Source organism: Lipotes vexillifer, unplaced genomic scaffold, assembly GCF_000442215.2.
Source record: "Lipotes vexillifer unplaced genomic scaffold, Lipotes_vexillifer_v1.1 scaffold7, whole genome shotgun sequence".
In the NCBI taxonomy this organism is placed as follows: domain Eukaryota; kingdom Metazoa; phylum Chordata; class Mammalia; order Artiodactyla; family Lipotidae; genus Lipotes; species Lipotes vexillifer.
The window spans coordinates 209929-226501 of NW_006792683.1; the positions used below are offsets into that span (position 1 = coordinate 209929).

At 36.2% G+C, this 16573-nt stretch overlaps 1 protein-coding gene across 1 annotated transcript in view; it reads left to right on the forward strand.

The window, feature by feature from the left end:
* Positions 1 to 15944, forward strand: part of FBXO33 (F-box protein 33) — a 33062-nt gene extending 17118 nt beyond the window's left edge. Inside the window, exons 2-4 of the mRNA XM_007465782.1 lie at positions 9635 to 9745; positions 10515 to 11200; positions 13892 to 15944. Coding sequence (XP_007465844.1) covers positions 9635 to 9745; positions 10515 to 11200; positions 13892 to 14163 — 1069 coding nt within the window. The 3' untranslated portion in view covers positions 14164 to 15944. The remainder of the gene's footprint in view (positions 1 to 9634; positions 9746 to 10514; positions 11201 to 13891) is intronic.
* Positions 15945 to 16573: the final 629 nt, after the last annotated feature.

Consider the following 16573-nt stretch of genomic DNA (forward strand, 5'->3'; position numbering starts at 1 on the left):
AAAAAAAAATGACCTATCAAGCCGTGAAAAGACATGGAGGAAACTTAAATGCATATTAGCAAGTGAAAGAAGCCAGTCTAAAAAGGATATATACTGAATGGTTCCAACTATATAACATTCTGGAAAAGACAAAACTATGGAGACAGTAAAAATATCAGTAGTTGCCGAGGGCTAGAGGGAATAGAGGGAGGACTAGGTGGAGCACAAAGGAATTTTTAGGGTGGTGAAGCTTTTCTGAATGATACTGTAGTGATGTATACATGTCATTTTGCATTTGTCCAAACTCATAGAAAGTACAGCATGGAGAGTGAACTGTAATGTGAACCATGGGCTTTGGATAATAATGATGTTTAAAATGTAAATTCATCAGTTGTAACAAATATACCACTTTGGTGGGGGATGTTGATAATGGGAGGTTATGTGTGTATGGAAGTAGGGGGTATAAACGTGAGAAATCTGTACTTTCTGATCAGTTTTGCCATGAATCTAAAGTTACTTTAAAAATAAAAAAAGATGTGTATGTATGTTTAAAATTCTTCTCTAAAAGATGATTAGACCAATAAAGCATCTTCTGATAGTTTGTTTTCAGAGAATTAAACTTAGTATACCAAAGCATGATTAGCCTTGATATTGTTTATATCGCAGTCAACTTTGTGTATTAGTCCATGACATGAGAATTATCTTGGTTTTATCTGAAGAAAATACGGGATTTTAAAATACCAGGATTTAACTAGCCTGCGTTCTTAATAGACAAAAGAAATTTATAAATTCCATATGCTTTCCACCCACTTCCCCACTTGAATCTGAAACAAATTACCCTCTATTTCAGCAGTACTCCTTTGCATTTATAATTATTTTCATATGCGAAGGGCTTCTGACTCAGAAGCAAGAAGATTCTGCATTAAAAAGAAAATAGGGCTACTTCCCTGGCAGTCCAGTGGTTAGGACTTCACCTTCCAATTCAGGGGGTGAGGGTTCGACCCCTGGTCGGGGAGCTAAGATCCCACATGCCTCATGGCCAAAAAACCAAAACATAAAACAGAAGCAATATTGTAACAAATTCAATAAAGACTTTAAAAATGGTCCACTTCAAAAAAAATCTTAAAAAATAAAGAAAATAGGAAACAAGGCTTCCATTATTATATTTATCTTATACCAGGTTATCTGTGAAAGAATCCAACAAAGTAAATGAAATTTGCCCATTTGCTTAGAGTTTTACTTGGTATTTATGTAGGTTTTACAAGAAAATACAGCCTAGAAATATAAATTATCCTTAGAGAATCCTAAATTGAAATCACCCTGGGAGCTAGTATGAACAGTACCAAAAAAAAGTGCCAAATTTAAGAGGCCCTTTTTAAAATTAATTAATTAATTAATTAATTTTATTTATTTATTTATTTATTTATTTTGGTCTTTGTTGCTGCTTATTGGCTTTATCTAGTTGTGGTGAGCAGGGGCTACTCTTTGTTGCGGTACATGGGCTTCTCAGTGCAGTGGCTTCTTGTTGCAGAGCACAGGCTCTAGGCGCGTGGGCTTCAGTAGTTGTGGCATGCGGGCTCACTAGTTGTGGCTCGCAGCCTCTAGAGTGCAGGCTCAGTGGTTGTGGCGCACAGGCTTAGTTGCTCCGCAGCATGTGGGATCTTTCTGGACCAGGGCTTGAACCCGTTTTCCCCTGCATTGGCAGGCAGACTCTTGACCACTGCGCCAGCAGGGAAGTAACTAAGAGACCTTATTTTCTTTGAGAGGTTAACTGAGCAGACAGACAGTCTAGCACTTCTGTGAAGAAAAGGTTGGGCTAGAATTTTTTGAGGATGATTAAACACTATATACATGACAAAGTTCTTTAAGAATTTCCAAAGTAAAGCATTTTAACTTTCACCAGAAACGGGGAAACTCCATGTAATTTATGGGTTTTGGTTTTGGTTTTGGTTTTTGACAGCTTTGACTTAGGGTGATTAAAAAGTAGCATTTCTGATTTAAAAAAAAAGTCTTTTTCTTAGAATTTGAGGGCTTGCCAACAAAATTGACAAACATTCAACACTCTAGGCCGAAAATAAATTAGGTATTGGTCCTAACATAAATGTACTTAAATTTTGCTTCTCCTTTTACTACTTTTGTGTTAATCTTTATAGTAATCTTTGTCATTAGCCGATGGCTGCTTGTTCTTTCTTAAATTACAGAGAGAAGTAGCTCTTAGAACTTGGCAGTTGTGAGAAGGGGTATACATTCGTAAATGTGGTTAGTATTACATTTTAAATGTGGACGGGTCATGTATGTAGGTCTAGAGTTTTTGTTGTTTTACTGTTGTGTTTTTTAACATCCCCATAGGACTCTAGACCTAGGTCAATGGTTCATGATCTTTTTTGGTTAATCTTTGAGGAGCTGATGAAAGCTAGTGATCCTTCTCCAGAAAGTGCACATAAACACAAATGTTTTGCCAACAGTTTCTAGGATGGACTTCAGCTTAAGAGCCTATAAATCCTTGTTTTTGTATCATTTGGATGTATTTATTTATGTAATATTGGGTGGGTATTTTTTTATATTTCATAAAAAATTTTATCAGAGTGTAGTTGATTTACAATGTTGTGTTAATTTCAGGTGTACAGCAAAGTGATTCAGTTATATGTATACATATATTCATTTCAGATTCTTTACTTATATAGGTTATTACAGGATATTGAGTAGAGTCCCCTATACTATACAATAGGTCTTTATTGGTTATCTATTTTATATATAGTTGTGTATGTTAATCCCAAGCCCCTAATTTATCCTTCCGCCTGATATTTCCCCTTTGGTAACCATAAGTTTGGTTTCAAATCTGAGTCTGTTTCTGTTCTGTAAATAAGTTCTTTTGTATCATTTTTTAATTAGATTCCACATATGAGTGATATCATCATACTTCATTTCGTATAATAATCTTTAGGTCCATCCATGTTGCTGCAAATGGCATTATTTCATTCTTTTTTATGCCTGAGTAATACTCCATTATATATATATATACACTACATCTTCTTTATCTATTCATCTGTCAGTGGACATTTAGATTCCTCCCATGTCTTGACTATTGTAAATAGTGCTGCAATGAACACTTGGGGTGCATGTATCTTTTTGAAGTAAGGTTTTTCTCTGGATATATGCCCAGGAGTGGGATTGCTGGATCATATGGTAGCTCTATTTTTAGTTTTTTAAAGTAATCTCCATACTGTTCTCCATAGTGGTTGTACCTATTTACATTCCCACCAACAGTGTAGGAGGGTTCCCTTTTCTTGACACCCTTTCCAGCATTTATTATTTGTAGATTTTTTAATGATGGCCATTCTGGCCGGTGTGAGGTGGTACCTCATTGTAGTTTTGATTTGCATTTCTCTAATAATTAGCGACGTTGAGCATCTTTTCATGTGCCCCTTAGCCATCTGTATGTCTTCTTTGGAGAAATGTCTATTTAGGTCTTCTGGCCATTTTTTGATTGGATTGTTGCCTTTTTGATATTGAGCTGTATGAGCTGTTTGCATATTTTGGAAATTAAACCCTCGTGGGTCGCATTATTTGCAAAAAATTTTCTCCCATTCTGTGGGTTGTCTTTTCATTTTATTTATAGTTTCCTTTGCTGTGCAAAAGCTTTTGAGTTTAATTAGGTCCCATTTGTTTATTTTTGTTTTTATTTCTATTATTTTAGGAGGTGGATCCAAAAAATATTGCTGCAATTTATGTCAAAGAGTGTTCTGCCTATGTTCTCCTCTAAGAGTTTTATAGTATCCAGTCTTACATGTAGGTCTTTAATCCATTTTGAGTTTATTTTTGTATAAGGTATTAGAGAATGATCTAATTTCATTCTTTTACATGTAGCTGTCCATTTTTCCCAGCACCACTTACTGAAAAGACTGTCTTTTCTCCATTGTATATTCTTGCCTCCTTTGTCAATTAGGTGATCATAGGGGTGTGGGTTTATCTCTGGACTGTCTGTCATGTTCCATTGATCTATATTTCTGTTTTTGTGCCAGCACCATACTGTTTTGTTTACTGTAGCTTTGTAGTATAGTCTGAAGTCAGGGAGCCTGATTCCTCCAGCCCTGTTCTTCTTCCTCAAGATTGCTTTGGCTATTCAGGGTCTTTTGTGTTTCCATACAAATTAAAAAATTTTTGTTCTAGTTCTGTGAAAAATGCCATGAGTAGTTTGACACGGATTGCATTGAATCTATAGATGGCCTTGGGTAGTATCATCATTTTAACCATGTTAATTCTTCCAATCCAGGGACACAGTATATCTTTCCATCTGTTTGTATCATCTTCAGTTTCTTTCAACAGCTCCTTATAGTTTTCGGAGTACAGGCCTTTTGACTCCTTAGGTAGGTTTATTCCTAAGTTTTGTTTTTTTTTTCATGTGATGGTAAATGGGATTGTTTCCTTAATTTCTCTTTCTGCTATTTCACTGTTAGTGTATAGAAATGCATCAGATTTCTGTATATTAATTTTGTATTGTACAACTTTACTGATTAATTATTAGAAAGGTACAATCTCCCAACTGAACCAGGAAGAAATAGAAAATATGAACAGACCAATTACCAGTATTGAAACTGATTCAGTAATTTAAAGACCTTCAACAAACAAAAGTCCAGGACCAGATGGCCTCACAAGTGAATTCTACCAAACATTTAGAGAAGAGTTAACACCTATCCTCTGAAACTATTACAAAAAATCGCAGAGGAAGGAACTCTTCCAAACTCATTCTATGAGGCTACCATCACCATAATACCAAAATCAGACAGAGGTATCAGACAAGAAAAGAGAACTAAAGGCCAATATCACTGATGAGCATAGATGCAAAAATCCTCAACAAAACACTAGCAAAATAACTCCAACAATACATTAAAAGTATCGTACACCATGATCAAGTGGGATTTGTCCCAGGGATGCAAGGATTTTTCAATATCCAGAAATCAATCGGTGTCATACACCACATTAACAAATTGAAGAATAAAAACCATATGATCGTCTCAATAGATGCAGGAAAAGGTTTTGATAAAATTCAACATTCATTTATGGAAAAAAAAAAACTCTCCAGAAAGTGGGCATAGAGGGAACATACCTCAACACAATAAAGGCCATATATGACAGAGCCACAGCTAGCAGCTTGGAAACCCTTTCCAGGCCATTATCTGAGGCAGTCATAGTGCTCATCTCATTTTATTCCTACCTTCAGTGATCACAGTCCTATATTGTTTATTGTCCAGTGTGTGAAAACAGTTGTCTCACGTATTTTGTCCACTGTTCTTGTTGTTTACAGTGGGAAGGCAGTTCTTGTAGCTGTTTAATCCTTTGTGGAAGAAAAGCTTCTCACACATGTGTTTTAATACCACAAAGGACAGTGTTATGGTTATACAGTGATAATTAATGGAAACTGGGTTGGAAGGAGAAAAATACTAAGATTGTGTGACTTGTTTAGGACTCTCTGAATATTATTAGAAATCGAATGTGATATCTTTGTTTTCTACTTTATATAAAAACTTGTTCTCCAAAAATAAATATTCTTTTAGATACAAGGGCTTAAATTTTCCTTTCTAGAAGAGGTTATCAACATCTGCTCTGAGAAGCAAATCAACCTCTTTATAATTCATGGATGTGGTGGCAACTTCAGAATAAAGAAAGGGTAAAAGGGAAAATACTTTAAAAGCAGTTATAATTATATATATAGCAATGTACTTTGGAGTCTGATATGGTAGCCATGCTCTCAGGAACAGTTTTATAACCTTTTTTTAAATGGGAAAAAAAGATTTAAGTAGGTGTCTTCCTTTGAAATGTTTTTAAGAATACAGTTTCTTTGGTAATCACATGGAAAGTTCATTAGGTTTTTCAGAGTGATTAAATTTTTTTTTAAGTCAAGAAAATATTAGATGTTTTCCATTAGCAATCCTAATATATTCCTTGACATGTTCTACATTGGTTATTTTATAACTTTTTCCCATTTACCAGTATGATTCTTAATGCTTTTGTTCTTGATTTATGTGGAGTCCTCTTATATCTTAAATAATGACTGTAGCATTTGTTACAATTTTTTTTTCTCATTATGTTGGTTTGCCATTTTTAGTATACTATTAAATATCAAGGTTTTTATTTATATATAGTCAAAATTTTACCTCTTCCTTTCTGATTTATTCTATTATTTCTAGGCTTAGAAAGCCTTATCTCAGAAATTAGATTAAAATTCATTACATTTTCATGTACTTTTCATGTACGGTTTTACCTTGACTTTTTAGTATGTAATAATATCTCTGCAAATTATTTTGGTCTGTTGAGTCAGAATTGGCTCTAATTTGATTTTTCTCCAAAACTGCTAATCACTTATCCCAATGCCATTTATTAAATATGCCTTTCCCTATTGATTTGTAATACCTTCTTTATCATTTATTAAAGTCTTCCGTGTAACAGGGTCTATTTTTAGCTATCTGTTCTATTCCATTGACTTGTCTTCTTGTTTTTCTGCTAATACCAATACTGATTTTGATATTGTTGGCCACATAGTACGCTTCACTATCTGGTATGAAAGTCCTTCATCCTTCCTTATCTTGCTAATCAAGAGCCACATCCCTTCTCCTCTACCTTTGCCTCTCATCTGGAGGCTTTTATGTATTCTCTAATCCCTTCTGTTACTCCTTTTCATAGCATATTTTTAAAAATATTTGTATCCACTATCTCTATTTCTAAACATCCAATCTGACCTCTTCTCATCACACTGTACAAAACAACTTCCATTCTGATCACCATGTTGCTAAGCCAAAGGGACATACATGTCTAGTCCTCATCTTATGAGACCTCATGACTCTGCTGTTGATCACTTTATTCTCTGTAAAATACTTATCCCTTGGTTTCTGTGACTTCCGTATTTCTGGCTTTTCTCCAACGTCTGACCTCTTCTTTTGAGCCTCATCCTTCTCTAATTATTGGAATTCCTCATAACTTAAATTTTTGTCTGCTTTTCTTCTCATTTATGCTCTTTTCTTAAGCCCCATTCCCCCCATCCATGACTTCAATTATCATACAGATAACTGCTCAGCTCTAGAACTGGAATAGCCTACTTGACATCTTAATTTGACTATCTTAAAGGCACTCAAGCTCAACATGTGCAAAATAGAGCTCATAATCTAACTACTCTACCACCTCACCTCCACCCCGTAAGCCCCCCAAAACCCTAATTAATTTCTGATTCATTTCTATGAATCCTTGTCTGAATGAAAAGCTCTACCAGCTATGCAGTTCCACAACCTCAAAAATTTAGGAGTTATTCTTGACTTCTCTCTCCCTCACCCCTTTATAGCTAATCCAGGACCTTTTCCTGTCCATTTTAGTAACTAAATATAGTTCTGAGACTGTCCTTTTTCCTTCACCTCTACCACTAAAAATCCAGTTCCATTTTTTATCTCTATTACTAAAATACTCTCTTAACCAGTCTCCCCACTTAGACTCTGCCTCCTGCCAGGCTATACCAATGCTACCGCAGTATTTTCCAGACACAAATTTAATCATTATTATTTCCTGCTTAAAATCATTTGGGGGCATCTCATTATTTTGAAGGCAAAAAACAGAAATTTTTATTTAGCATATAACTCAGTCTACCTCTACAACCTCGTTTCACTTTATGTTCACACTCTCTGTATTCTAGATTCCTTTCCTTGAGTGTCTCAAGCTCACTTTGTTCCTTTCAACTTCAGGTGCTCTGCATATGCTTTTCCGTTTCCCTACAACAGCCTCTCCTCATGCTCATTCTCCTGGTTAGCTCCCACATTTCCTTCAGGTCCCGTTTTTCATCATTTTATTTAGGGAAGGCTTTTCTGACTTACACAGTGTCAGAAACCCCCATTAAGATGTGACACCATGTGCTTGTCCTTCACAGCACTTGATCCCTGTCATGTCTCTGATGGAGCACACAGTGCCTGGTATTTAGTAGGCCCTCAGAGAAAACTTGGTTGAATGAATAAATGAATTAATGATTATTCTTCAAGCTAAGTTTTAGAATCATCAGGTTTTTTAGTGAAACTAAGGCTATTAATTTGGGAAAATGTGACATACTATCAAGAAGTGTTATCTTTCGTTTACTTAAATCTTCTTTTGTCACTCTTGTGATTATACATTTCTTATTAAAGTTATCCCAAACTTATGTGTTACAGATGTAATCTCTAGTGCTTATGTTAAAAAGGAAACAGCAGACCCAAAATGGAGTCACTTATGCTAAACCCTGTGTCACCAAACTAAGACTTAATACCTAGCGCAATTGCAGTTTCAGTCTACCCCAGGAATGTAATCAGTCAGCCTGGTCAGCATTAGTAAGGTAATCTGCCCTATAGGCCCTTCAGTTCCCTTTAGGAGGGTGACCATTGCCTGCAACAGTGCATTATTTGCTAATAATTTACTTTTTCTGCCCCCTTTCCACCTTTAAAAGCCTTTCCTTTTCTACAGCTCTGCAGAGCTCCTTTCTCTTTGCTACACAGGATGCTGCCCGATTCATGAATCTTTTTTTGTGTGTGTGTGGTAGGCGGGCCTCTTACTGTTGTGGCCTCTCTCGTTGCAGAGCACAGGCTCCGGATGCACAGGCTCAGTGGCCATGGCTCACAGGCCCAGCCGCTCCGCGGCATGTGGGATCTTCCCAGACCAGGGCACGAACCCGTGTCACCTGCATTGGCAGGCAGACTCTCAACCACCGCGCCACCAGGGAAGCCCCATGAATCTTTTAATAACCAAGTTGATCTTTAAATTTACTCAGTTGAATTTTTGTTGTTTAACCATTATCATTAGCATTTAGGAATTTTTAATCTTTATCCTGTAATCAAGACTCTCAACCACTGCGCCACCAGGGAAGCCCCATGAATCTTTTAATAACCAAGTTGATCTTTAAATTTACTCAGTTGAATTTTTGTTGTTTAACCATTATCATTAGCATTTAGGAATTTTTAATCTTTATCCTGTAATCAATTTTCTACTTTATTTAGAATTTTACTGTTAGAAAAATATGTTTTGTAGCTAAAGTTACTAAAATTGAAAGATTTTTACATAGTTTTTTTTTTTTTTTGATAAGCTATACATTTGGTCATAAAACTGGGAAAGGTTCTCTAGATTTTAGTTAAAGAATATTTTTTTCTGAGACGATATCTCCGGGGCAGTGCCCCACCCTTGAGCATTTAACACACTAAGTTAATTGGTTTGGGGAAATTTTATATTACAGTTAACATATATATAAAACTTAGAGCTTAAATAGTTCTTTCATGTGTCATTTTGTTATTTATTCATCCCTAAACCTTTAAGGTAGCTAGTATTATTACTGATAAAGAACTGAGTCCCAGAGACTTTAAGAAGACTTTTCCCTGGTCACTAAAACATTGAGTTTCTAAACTAATTGTTATGCCTCATTCTTTAAAGCTTATGCTATCTCTCTTGTATCACATTGCTTTTCATTGTATGTTAAAAGCAATCTGAAAGTACTTAATTGGATTCTAAATTATAAGATAGAAACATCTCTAGAATACTGGATTCTGTTATAAGACAGAAACATCTCTAGAATATCCCTTCTGCATATTTTTATTTTTAACATTTATATTTTTATGTTAATTATTTAGACAATTACTTTAAATTACTTCTCTTGTAGGAACCTCCAGAAGTTTAGCCTTTTTGGAGACATAAGCGTTCTACAGCAGCAAGGAAGTTTGTCAAATACATACCTCAGCAAGGTGGACCCTGATGGCAAAAAAATTAAACAGTAAGTTATATAGTTAGTGGAAAGGGACTCACATTAATAACAATTTCAGTTTTTTTCTGAAAAATTAGAAGATACAATCAGAAGAGTAATGATACTTGTTTCTGAAAAGAACATCTACCCTGGAAATGTCTTATCTGTGAAATCCAGTGATCAATACATGCCATTCCATGTCATAAATTTTTCAGACATATCAAAGAATTTACTGGATAATTATTGCTATTTAAGACTGTTATTACTTGTCTTTGCTATAACATAAATTGTAAATCATCAGTCTTTTCTGACATACTGGTGTAAAATGCTCCTTTACTTGAAGAACATATTTCTATATGTTTAATATATCTATTTGTTTAATACTTCTTATTCATTATATTTTATAACTTTTTTTTTTTTTTTTTTGCGGTACGCGGGCCTCCCACCACTGCGGCCTCTCCCGCCGGACGCGCAGGCTCAGCAGCCACCGCTCATGGGCCCAGCTGCTCCGCGGCACGTGGGACCTTCCTGGACCGGGGCACGAACCCGTGTCCCCTGCATCGGCAGGCAGACTCCCAACCACTGTGCCACCAGGGAAGCCCCCCATTATATTTTTATGTGAATTTTAATGATAATATTACTTGTGGGTTGAACAGAAATTAACTGAGAGCAAATGGATCTCAACATTGTATGCCATTTAATTCCCTATTTTCAAAAATCAGTGTTTAAAAAAAAAAATCAGTGTTAAAGATTAGAGCTAAGTCTTAACAGGATCGTGTGGCATGTGTTTTCCTTACAGAATTCAGCAGCTGTTTGAAGAAATACTTAGTAATAGTAGGCAACTGAAGTGGCTGTCTTGTGGGTTTATGCTGGAAATAGTAACCCCAACATCACTGTCATCTCTCTCAAACTCTATTGCCAACACCATGGAGCACCTGAGTTTACTGGACAACAATATTCCTGGTAACAGCACCCTTATCACCGCAGTAGAACTGGAGCAATTCGTGAATCTACGCTCACTTGCCCTGGATTTCTGTGACTTTACAGCTGAGATGGCAAGAGTCTTAACCGATAACAACCATGTGCCTTTGCAGCGACTTTCTCTCCTGGTCCACAATGTTTCCGTGATGCACAAGTCTCTGGACAACATGCCAAATGATGAGCATTGGAAAGCCTTGTCAAGAAAGAGCACCAACCTCCGGGTCTATATAATGGCTTTTGATATCAAGAGTGAAGATATGTTAAAGATTCTGAAACCCAGTATACCACTAGAGAGGATTCATTTTGACAGCTACATCACTTGTGTTTCAGGAGCTATTGTTGATCTTATATCTAGGCAGTATGACAAGTTCCTCACTCATTTTATATTAATGAATGATGTGATTGACACATCTGGTTTTCCAGATCTTAGTGACAACCGAAATGAAGATCCGTTGGTTTTATTAGCATGGAGGTGCACAAAGCTCTCTCTTCTGGCAATTCATGGTAGGTGATTTTTGTTCACTATAATTTGATATTGATATTACACCTAAAACATTTTATACCAGTAAAAAGATAGCACTGGGGCTTCCCTGGTGGCGCAGTGCTTGAGAGTCCGCCTGCCGTTGCAGGAGACGCGGGTTCGTGCCCCGTTTCGGGAAGATCCCACATGCCGCGGAGCGGCTGGGCCCGTGAGCCATGGCCGCTGAGCCTGCGCGTCCGGAGCCTGTGCTCCGCAAATGGGAGAGGCCACAACAGTGAGAGGCCCGCATAACGCAAGAAAAAAAAAAAAAAAAGATAGCACTGGCATTTATACTGTCAAGAACTCTTATTAACAAGTTGATATACAGATTTTTATACTTTTTAACATGTATAAGATATACCACTTTTACAAGTGGAAAGTCATATTTTACCCTAAGTGTAGTGTTTTGTTCCAGCTCTCATGTTACTTTTTTCTTTTACCATGTGATTGATGGTATTCACAAAAATGGCATTTGAAATTATCTAAGAAAATATACATACATATCCACCTGCAGTAGATATATTTCTTTCTCTAATCATAATAGCTCTTAAAAATATAACACAGAAGGAAGAAGAAAGTATGATTTCTTTCATGCTCACTGCCTCATCTTCTAGATATCAACATGTTAATTTGTACAGTATTTTTTAAATGATGGTTCTCTTGGCTGGGATATGTTCTTTTCTTACTGGCGGGCCTGTCATCTTGCTGTGAACTGTTTTCATTTGGAGAGCATTCCTCTTCTTACAAGTTAGAGAACATATTACTTCCTTTCTATAACTTATAAGACATTTAAAGAATACAAAATAGGAAGTCTCTATGAACATCTTAAACATACTTTATTATCTGTTTCATTATTTTTGCATTAATCTTTTAGCTGCATTTGAGCGGGAGTATATCTTGCTTTTCAAGTTTTGCTTTATAATTTGGCCAGTCATCAGAGGTAATAGCAAAGAATAGATCAGTATTGAAGGTAATAAGGATTTTTTTTATAGGATGAAGAAATGGCAGGTTATTTAAAATTAATTTAAGCCAGTCTTTTTAAACCTTTTTTTTTTTTTTTTTTTTTTTGGCTGTGCCACGAGGCTTGCGGGATCTTAGTTCCCCAACCAGGGATTGAACCCGGACTCTGGCAGTGAAAGTGTCAAGTCCTAACCACTGCACCACCAGAGAATTCCCTAAAGCTTTTTTTCTTTTTTTTAAACAGGCTATTTTAATATTTTTATTAAGGGCTATAAAAATATCCAGAAAGATAAATAAATGTGATGCAATGATATATGTCCTAATATGAAGAACTTTCTTTCACTGCATTGTTTTCCTTCACAATGGCCTTCAAATCACAGGAGGCAGTGATTCCATGCCATTTCCTCTTCTTTCATTACACGCTGCAGAATTTCTGAATCAGTATCCCGCCCTCAGTCTTCTCATTTATAAATCAAATTCATTTTCAATCCATTGTTTAGAGGGGGCGTATTTTTTTCTGTTCCACAAAGAGGACTTTTTTTTTCACTACTGGATCATAATGCAAGACAGTCAGTTTCTCCCGCAGTCGGCTTCTCTTAGTGTTGAAGGAAAAACCTGTTCCAGCTTGGTTCAACATTTTCACCAGAATTGTTTTTGACTTGGTCTTGACAAAGGTGACCGCGGACAGGAACATGGCAACAGCAGCCTCAGTTAACAGGTCCAAATTCCTAAAGCTTTTTTCTTTTATTAAGAAGTACAATGTAGCTACAGCTAAAGCTCCTCCATCTATTCAACTTTATTCCTTTCCAGAGGTAACCACTATTCTAAAGTTAGTACCTATCATTCCCATAACTGTTTTATACTTTACATATTTGCTACTGACAATTAACAGTTTATCTTTAAAGTATCACTTTATAACTTTGGACTGTGAAGCACCATAGGAGATGACTTTTACTAATGAAAAATACCAGCTTACTATGTATTGTTTTGTTTTTTTAATTTTTAATTTATTTTATTTATTTTTGGCTTCATTGGGTCTTCGTTGCTGTGCATGGGCTTTCTCTAGTTGCAGCGAGCAGGGGCTACTCTTTGTTGCGGTGCACGGTCTTCTCATTGCAGTGGCTTCTCTTGTTGCTTAGCACGGGCTCTAGGCACGCAAGCTCAGTAGCTGTGGTTCGTGGGCTCAGTAGTTGTGGCTCGCGGGCTCTAGAGCGCAGGCTCAATAATTGTGGCACACGGGCTTAGTTGCTCTGCGGCATTTGGGATCCTCCTGGACCAGGGCTTCAACCCATGTCCCCTGCATTGGCAGGCAGATTCTCAACCACTACGCCACCAGGGAAGTCCCCTATGTATTGTTAATAGATACATACATATGAAATAAAACTTTTTTTTTGATACGACACTGTCAAAAGCTATAAAATGATACTTTAAACTTTAAATGTCTTCAGTTTGACTAACTGAAATGATATCAGAATATGATTACAGCACCTATCTGTTCACCAGTCACAGTAATATTCTTGGAGACAGTATCAAGTTTCTAGTCTTTTTTTCCCTGAGCTAAACAATCATACTTCCTTTCAAATTTCAGCATATTTTTAAAGGCAAAGGACCCCCAAAGTGCTAAGTGAGATACAAATTTGTGGAAAAGACTAACTTATAAAACAGACAAAATAAAATGCAAGGAAATGACTGCTTCTCTTTTGCTTATTTTTAAGGTTACACAGTGTGGGCACACAACCTCATTGCCATTGCTCGTCTTCGTGGCTCTGATCTAAAAGTACTTGAAGTCACTGAAGAAAGCATTGATTTTGACCAAGGTGAACTGGCCGACCAGGATGTGGATCCAGTACATAACCTTATTGAGCAGGTATCCCTGGGCCTAGGTCAACCTTGGCACGCGATCATGGACATCGAATCACTCAGTGTCTTCACTGAACCAAATCGTCATTTTTACAGAGAGATGCAAAGCTTCAGCGAAGACATTTAGCTTTTTTTAAATGTAAAATTCCTGTGGTTACATATGCAAGTAGGGTCCTATTATGTTTTTTTTTCAGTAGTGTGAATTAATCCCTTTGTGCTGTGTTTAATCAGTATTAGCTTTATAGAATTATATATGTATATTCTACTTCTTGATCAAAGAACGTAGTCAGGTATTGGTTTAGAAGTTCAAAGTGACAATGTGTAGGGCTTTCACGGTTAATGGACTTGTTACCAAACCTTAAGAATATACAACCGAAGGTTGTCTGAGGTTGCTGGCTAACTTTATTTTTTCACTGAGTTACTCTGCCTTTTGATGTTTTTATTCTTTGTGTGTCAGAGCTCAGGAGCCAAAATATTTTTATACATATATAGATATATATCCATAGCCTGGTGGATTTGTATGCAATGCACTGCATTCATTCATTGTGTGATAGCATTTCATTAATTTTTCTTTGAATTGGAAGGAGGGAGGATAATACAATCCCAAATGAGTTATCTTTAACAGAAAAGCCAAGACTTTAACTTTTATTACATATATAATAGTTGATATCACCAATTACCATTCTCAATTTTGTATAGTACTAGGTTAGAACATTGCTGAATCCTTTTTTAAATGCACTTACATCAATACAAATACTCAAATTATTGGATTTTTTAAACTATGTCTGACATAATTTAATTCATCAGTTACATCATACATTCAAGTTAGCTTTTTAGCCAAGATTTCAAATAGTGGAGGAAGAAAGAAACAATATTCCAGGGTAAAACCTCCTAAATGAATATCAAAACACAGAGTTTATAAACACACATGCTTGCAAACAAACATTAGTCGTGAAATCCCTAGCAACAAGTCACTGGATTTTTCTCTGTCAGCACGCGTGTCAGCTGCCAAAGAATAGATTTAACTGAAGAAGTGCCCACATGCTGGCAGGGGCTGGCCCACTCTGGCCAGCCAGATACTGCTAGATTGTAATATTTAAGGTCGAATTTCGACCTGTGGTACACAGCTGTGCTGTGGCTCAGTCAGCAACCTCAGAACTCTGAAAAACAAAAACAAAAAAAAAAACAAAAAAAAAAAGAAAAAAAAACCATGCACCTGTTTCACTGTGAATAGTGAATGTAAAGGAAAGAAAGGAAAAACTGAAAGCTTGTTCTATCACAGGTATGAGCTGCTATGATACATGAAGAACATTCCATGAAGTATGTTTTAAAACCTTGTTATATCTGAGAGGCTTTAAAAGCCAACTTACTGTTTCAGGGCAACCGCGGTACAGACGTGGTCTCTGTGAGACTTCCACCTGACCCCAGTTTTAAGTGGTACGAATGTTGTGCATTTAATGTTAAAGGACAGTCTGCAATAATAAAGTAAGTAGCCAACGTAGGTGCCCAGCAGTGCTGAGACCTGGCTGCTCTAGTGTAAGCTTTGGAAACACAATTTATGCAACAAATGTCCAGATATGATTCTATTTATGGAAAAAGTTTATATGTATTTTACAAATGGTTTTACCATCTTATATTAAAATGACCTTTTGACAGGTGTGCACTGTTTTGTCTCCAGTGAGCACATACCATGCGGATTTTATATGTACATCAGTAGTGTGAATCCACTGGCACAGTGTGTGTAAATGCCAGATGTGGTGAGATTTTATCTTATAAATGTGATCAGATAAAATAACTCCTGACAGAAACTGTAAGGAAACCAGCTGAATGTTTGACCTGATGACTGATGTTGTTGTATGGTTTATGTTAAATGTATATTCTTTTAATCAATGAATAAAGCATTAAAAAGTGATCACTGTAACATTTTATTGTTCATGAAGCATGAAAACCTTTAGTGTTAAATAAACTGCAGTAATCCTTATAATGTGTATAATCATGTTAGCTCCTATTGTATTCTGATGCAGCAAAGCTTAAATTTGAGAATATATCATAAAACCTATAGGCAGAATAATTTGGAGGGTTTTAATTTTTTTTAACTCACTATGGCAAAACAAGCTTAAAAGCAAACAACAGACCGACTGTTTAGCACAAAATCCAAGTGTATTTTGCATTTAGAGTACACTATTGATATTGTAAAACTTAATTTATAGACTATAGGAACTTCTTATTTTTAAAAATTCCTCTACTGGATGAAGAAAGTACTTCAGTATGCCAGTACTAAATAGTTCTTAAACCCTTATACTGCTTTAGTTTGGCTTTTTCATCTCCATTCTTGGTTGCTGAGGCAAACTGCTGTGGTTGATGAGAAAGAAAATGGCTGCTTTTCTTTCTTCCTTCTCTTCTTCCCTAAGCGTTCCAGACACTGCCTCTTCTAAGCACTGCCTCATCATGGAATAATCTGGTGTTCACAAAGAACTGTCTTTATACCTATTGCTCCCTTATTTCATGGACATATCTAACCCCTTTGGATGAATCAA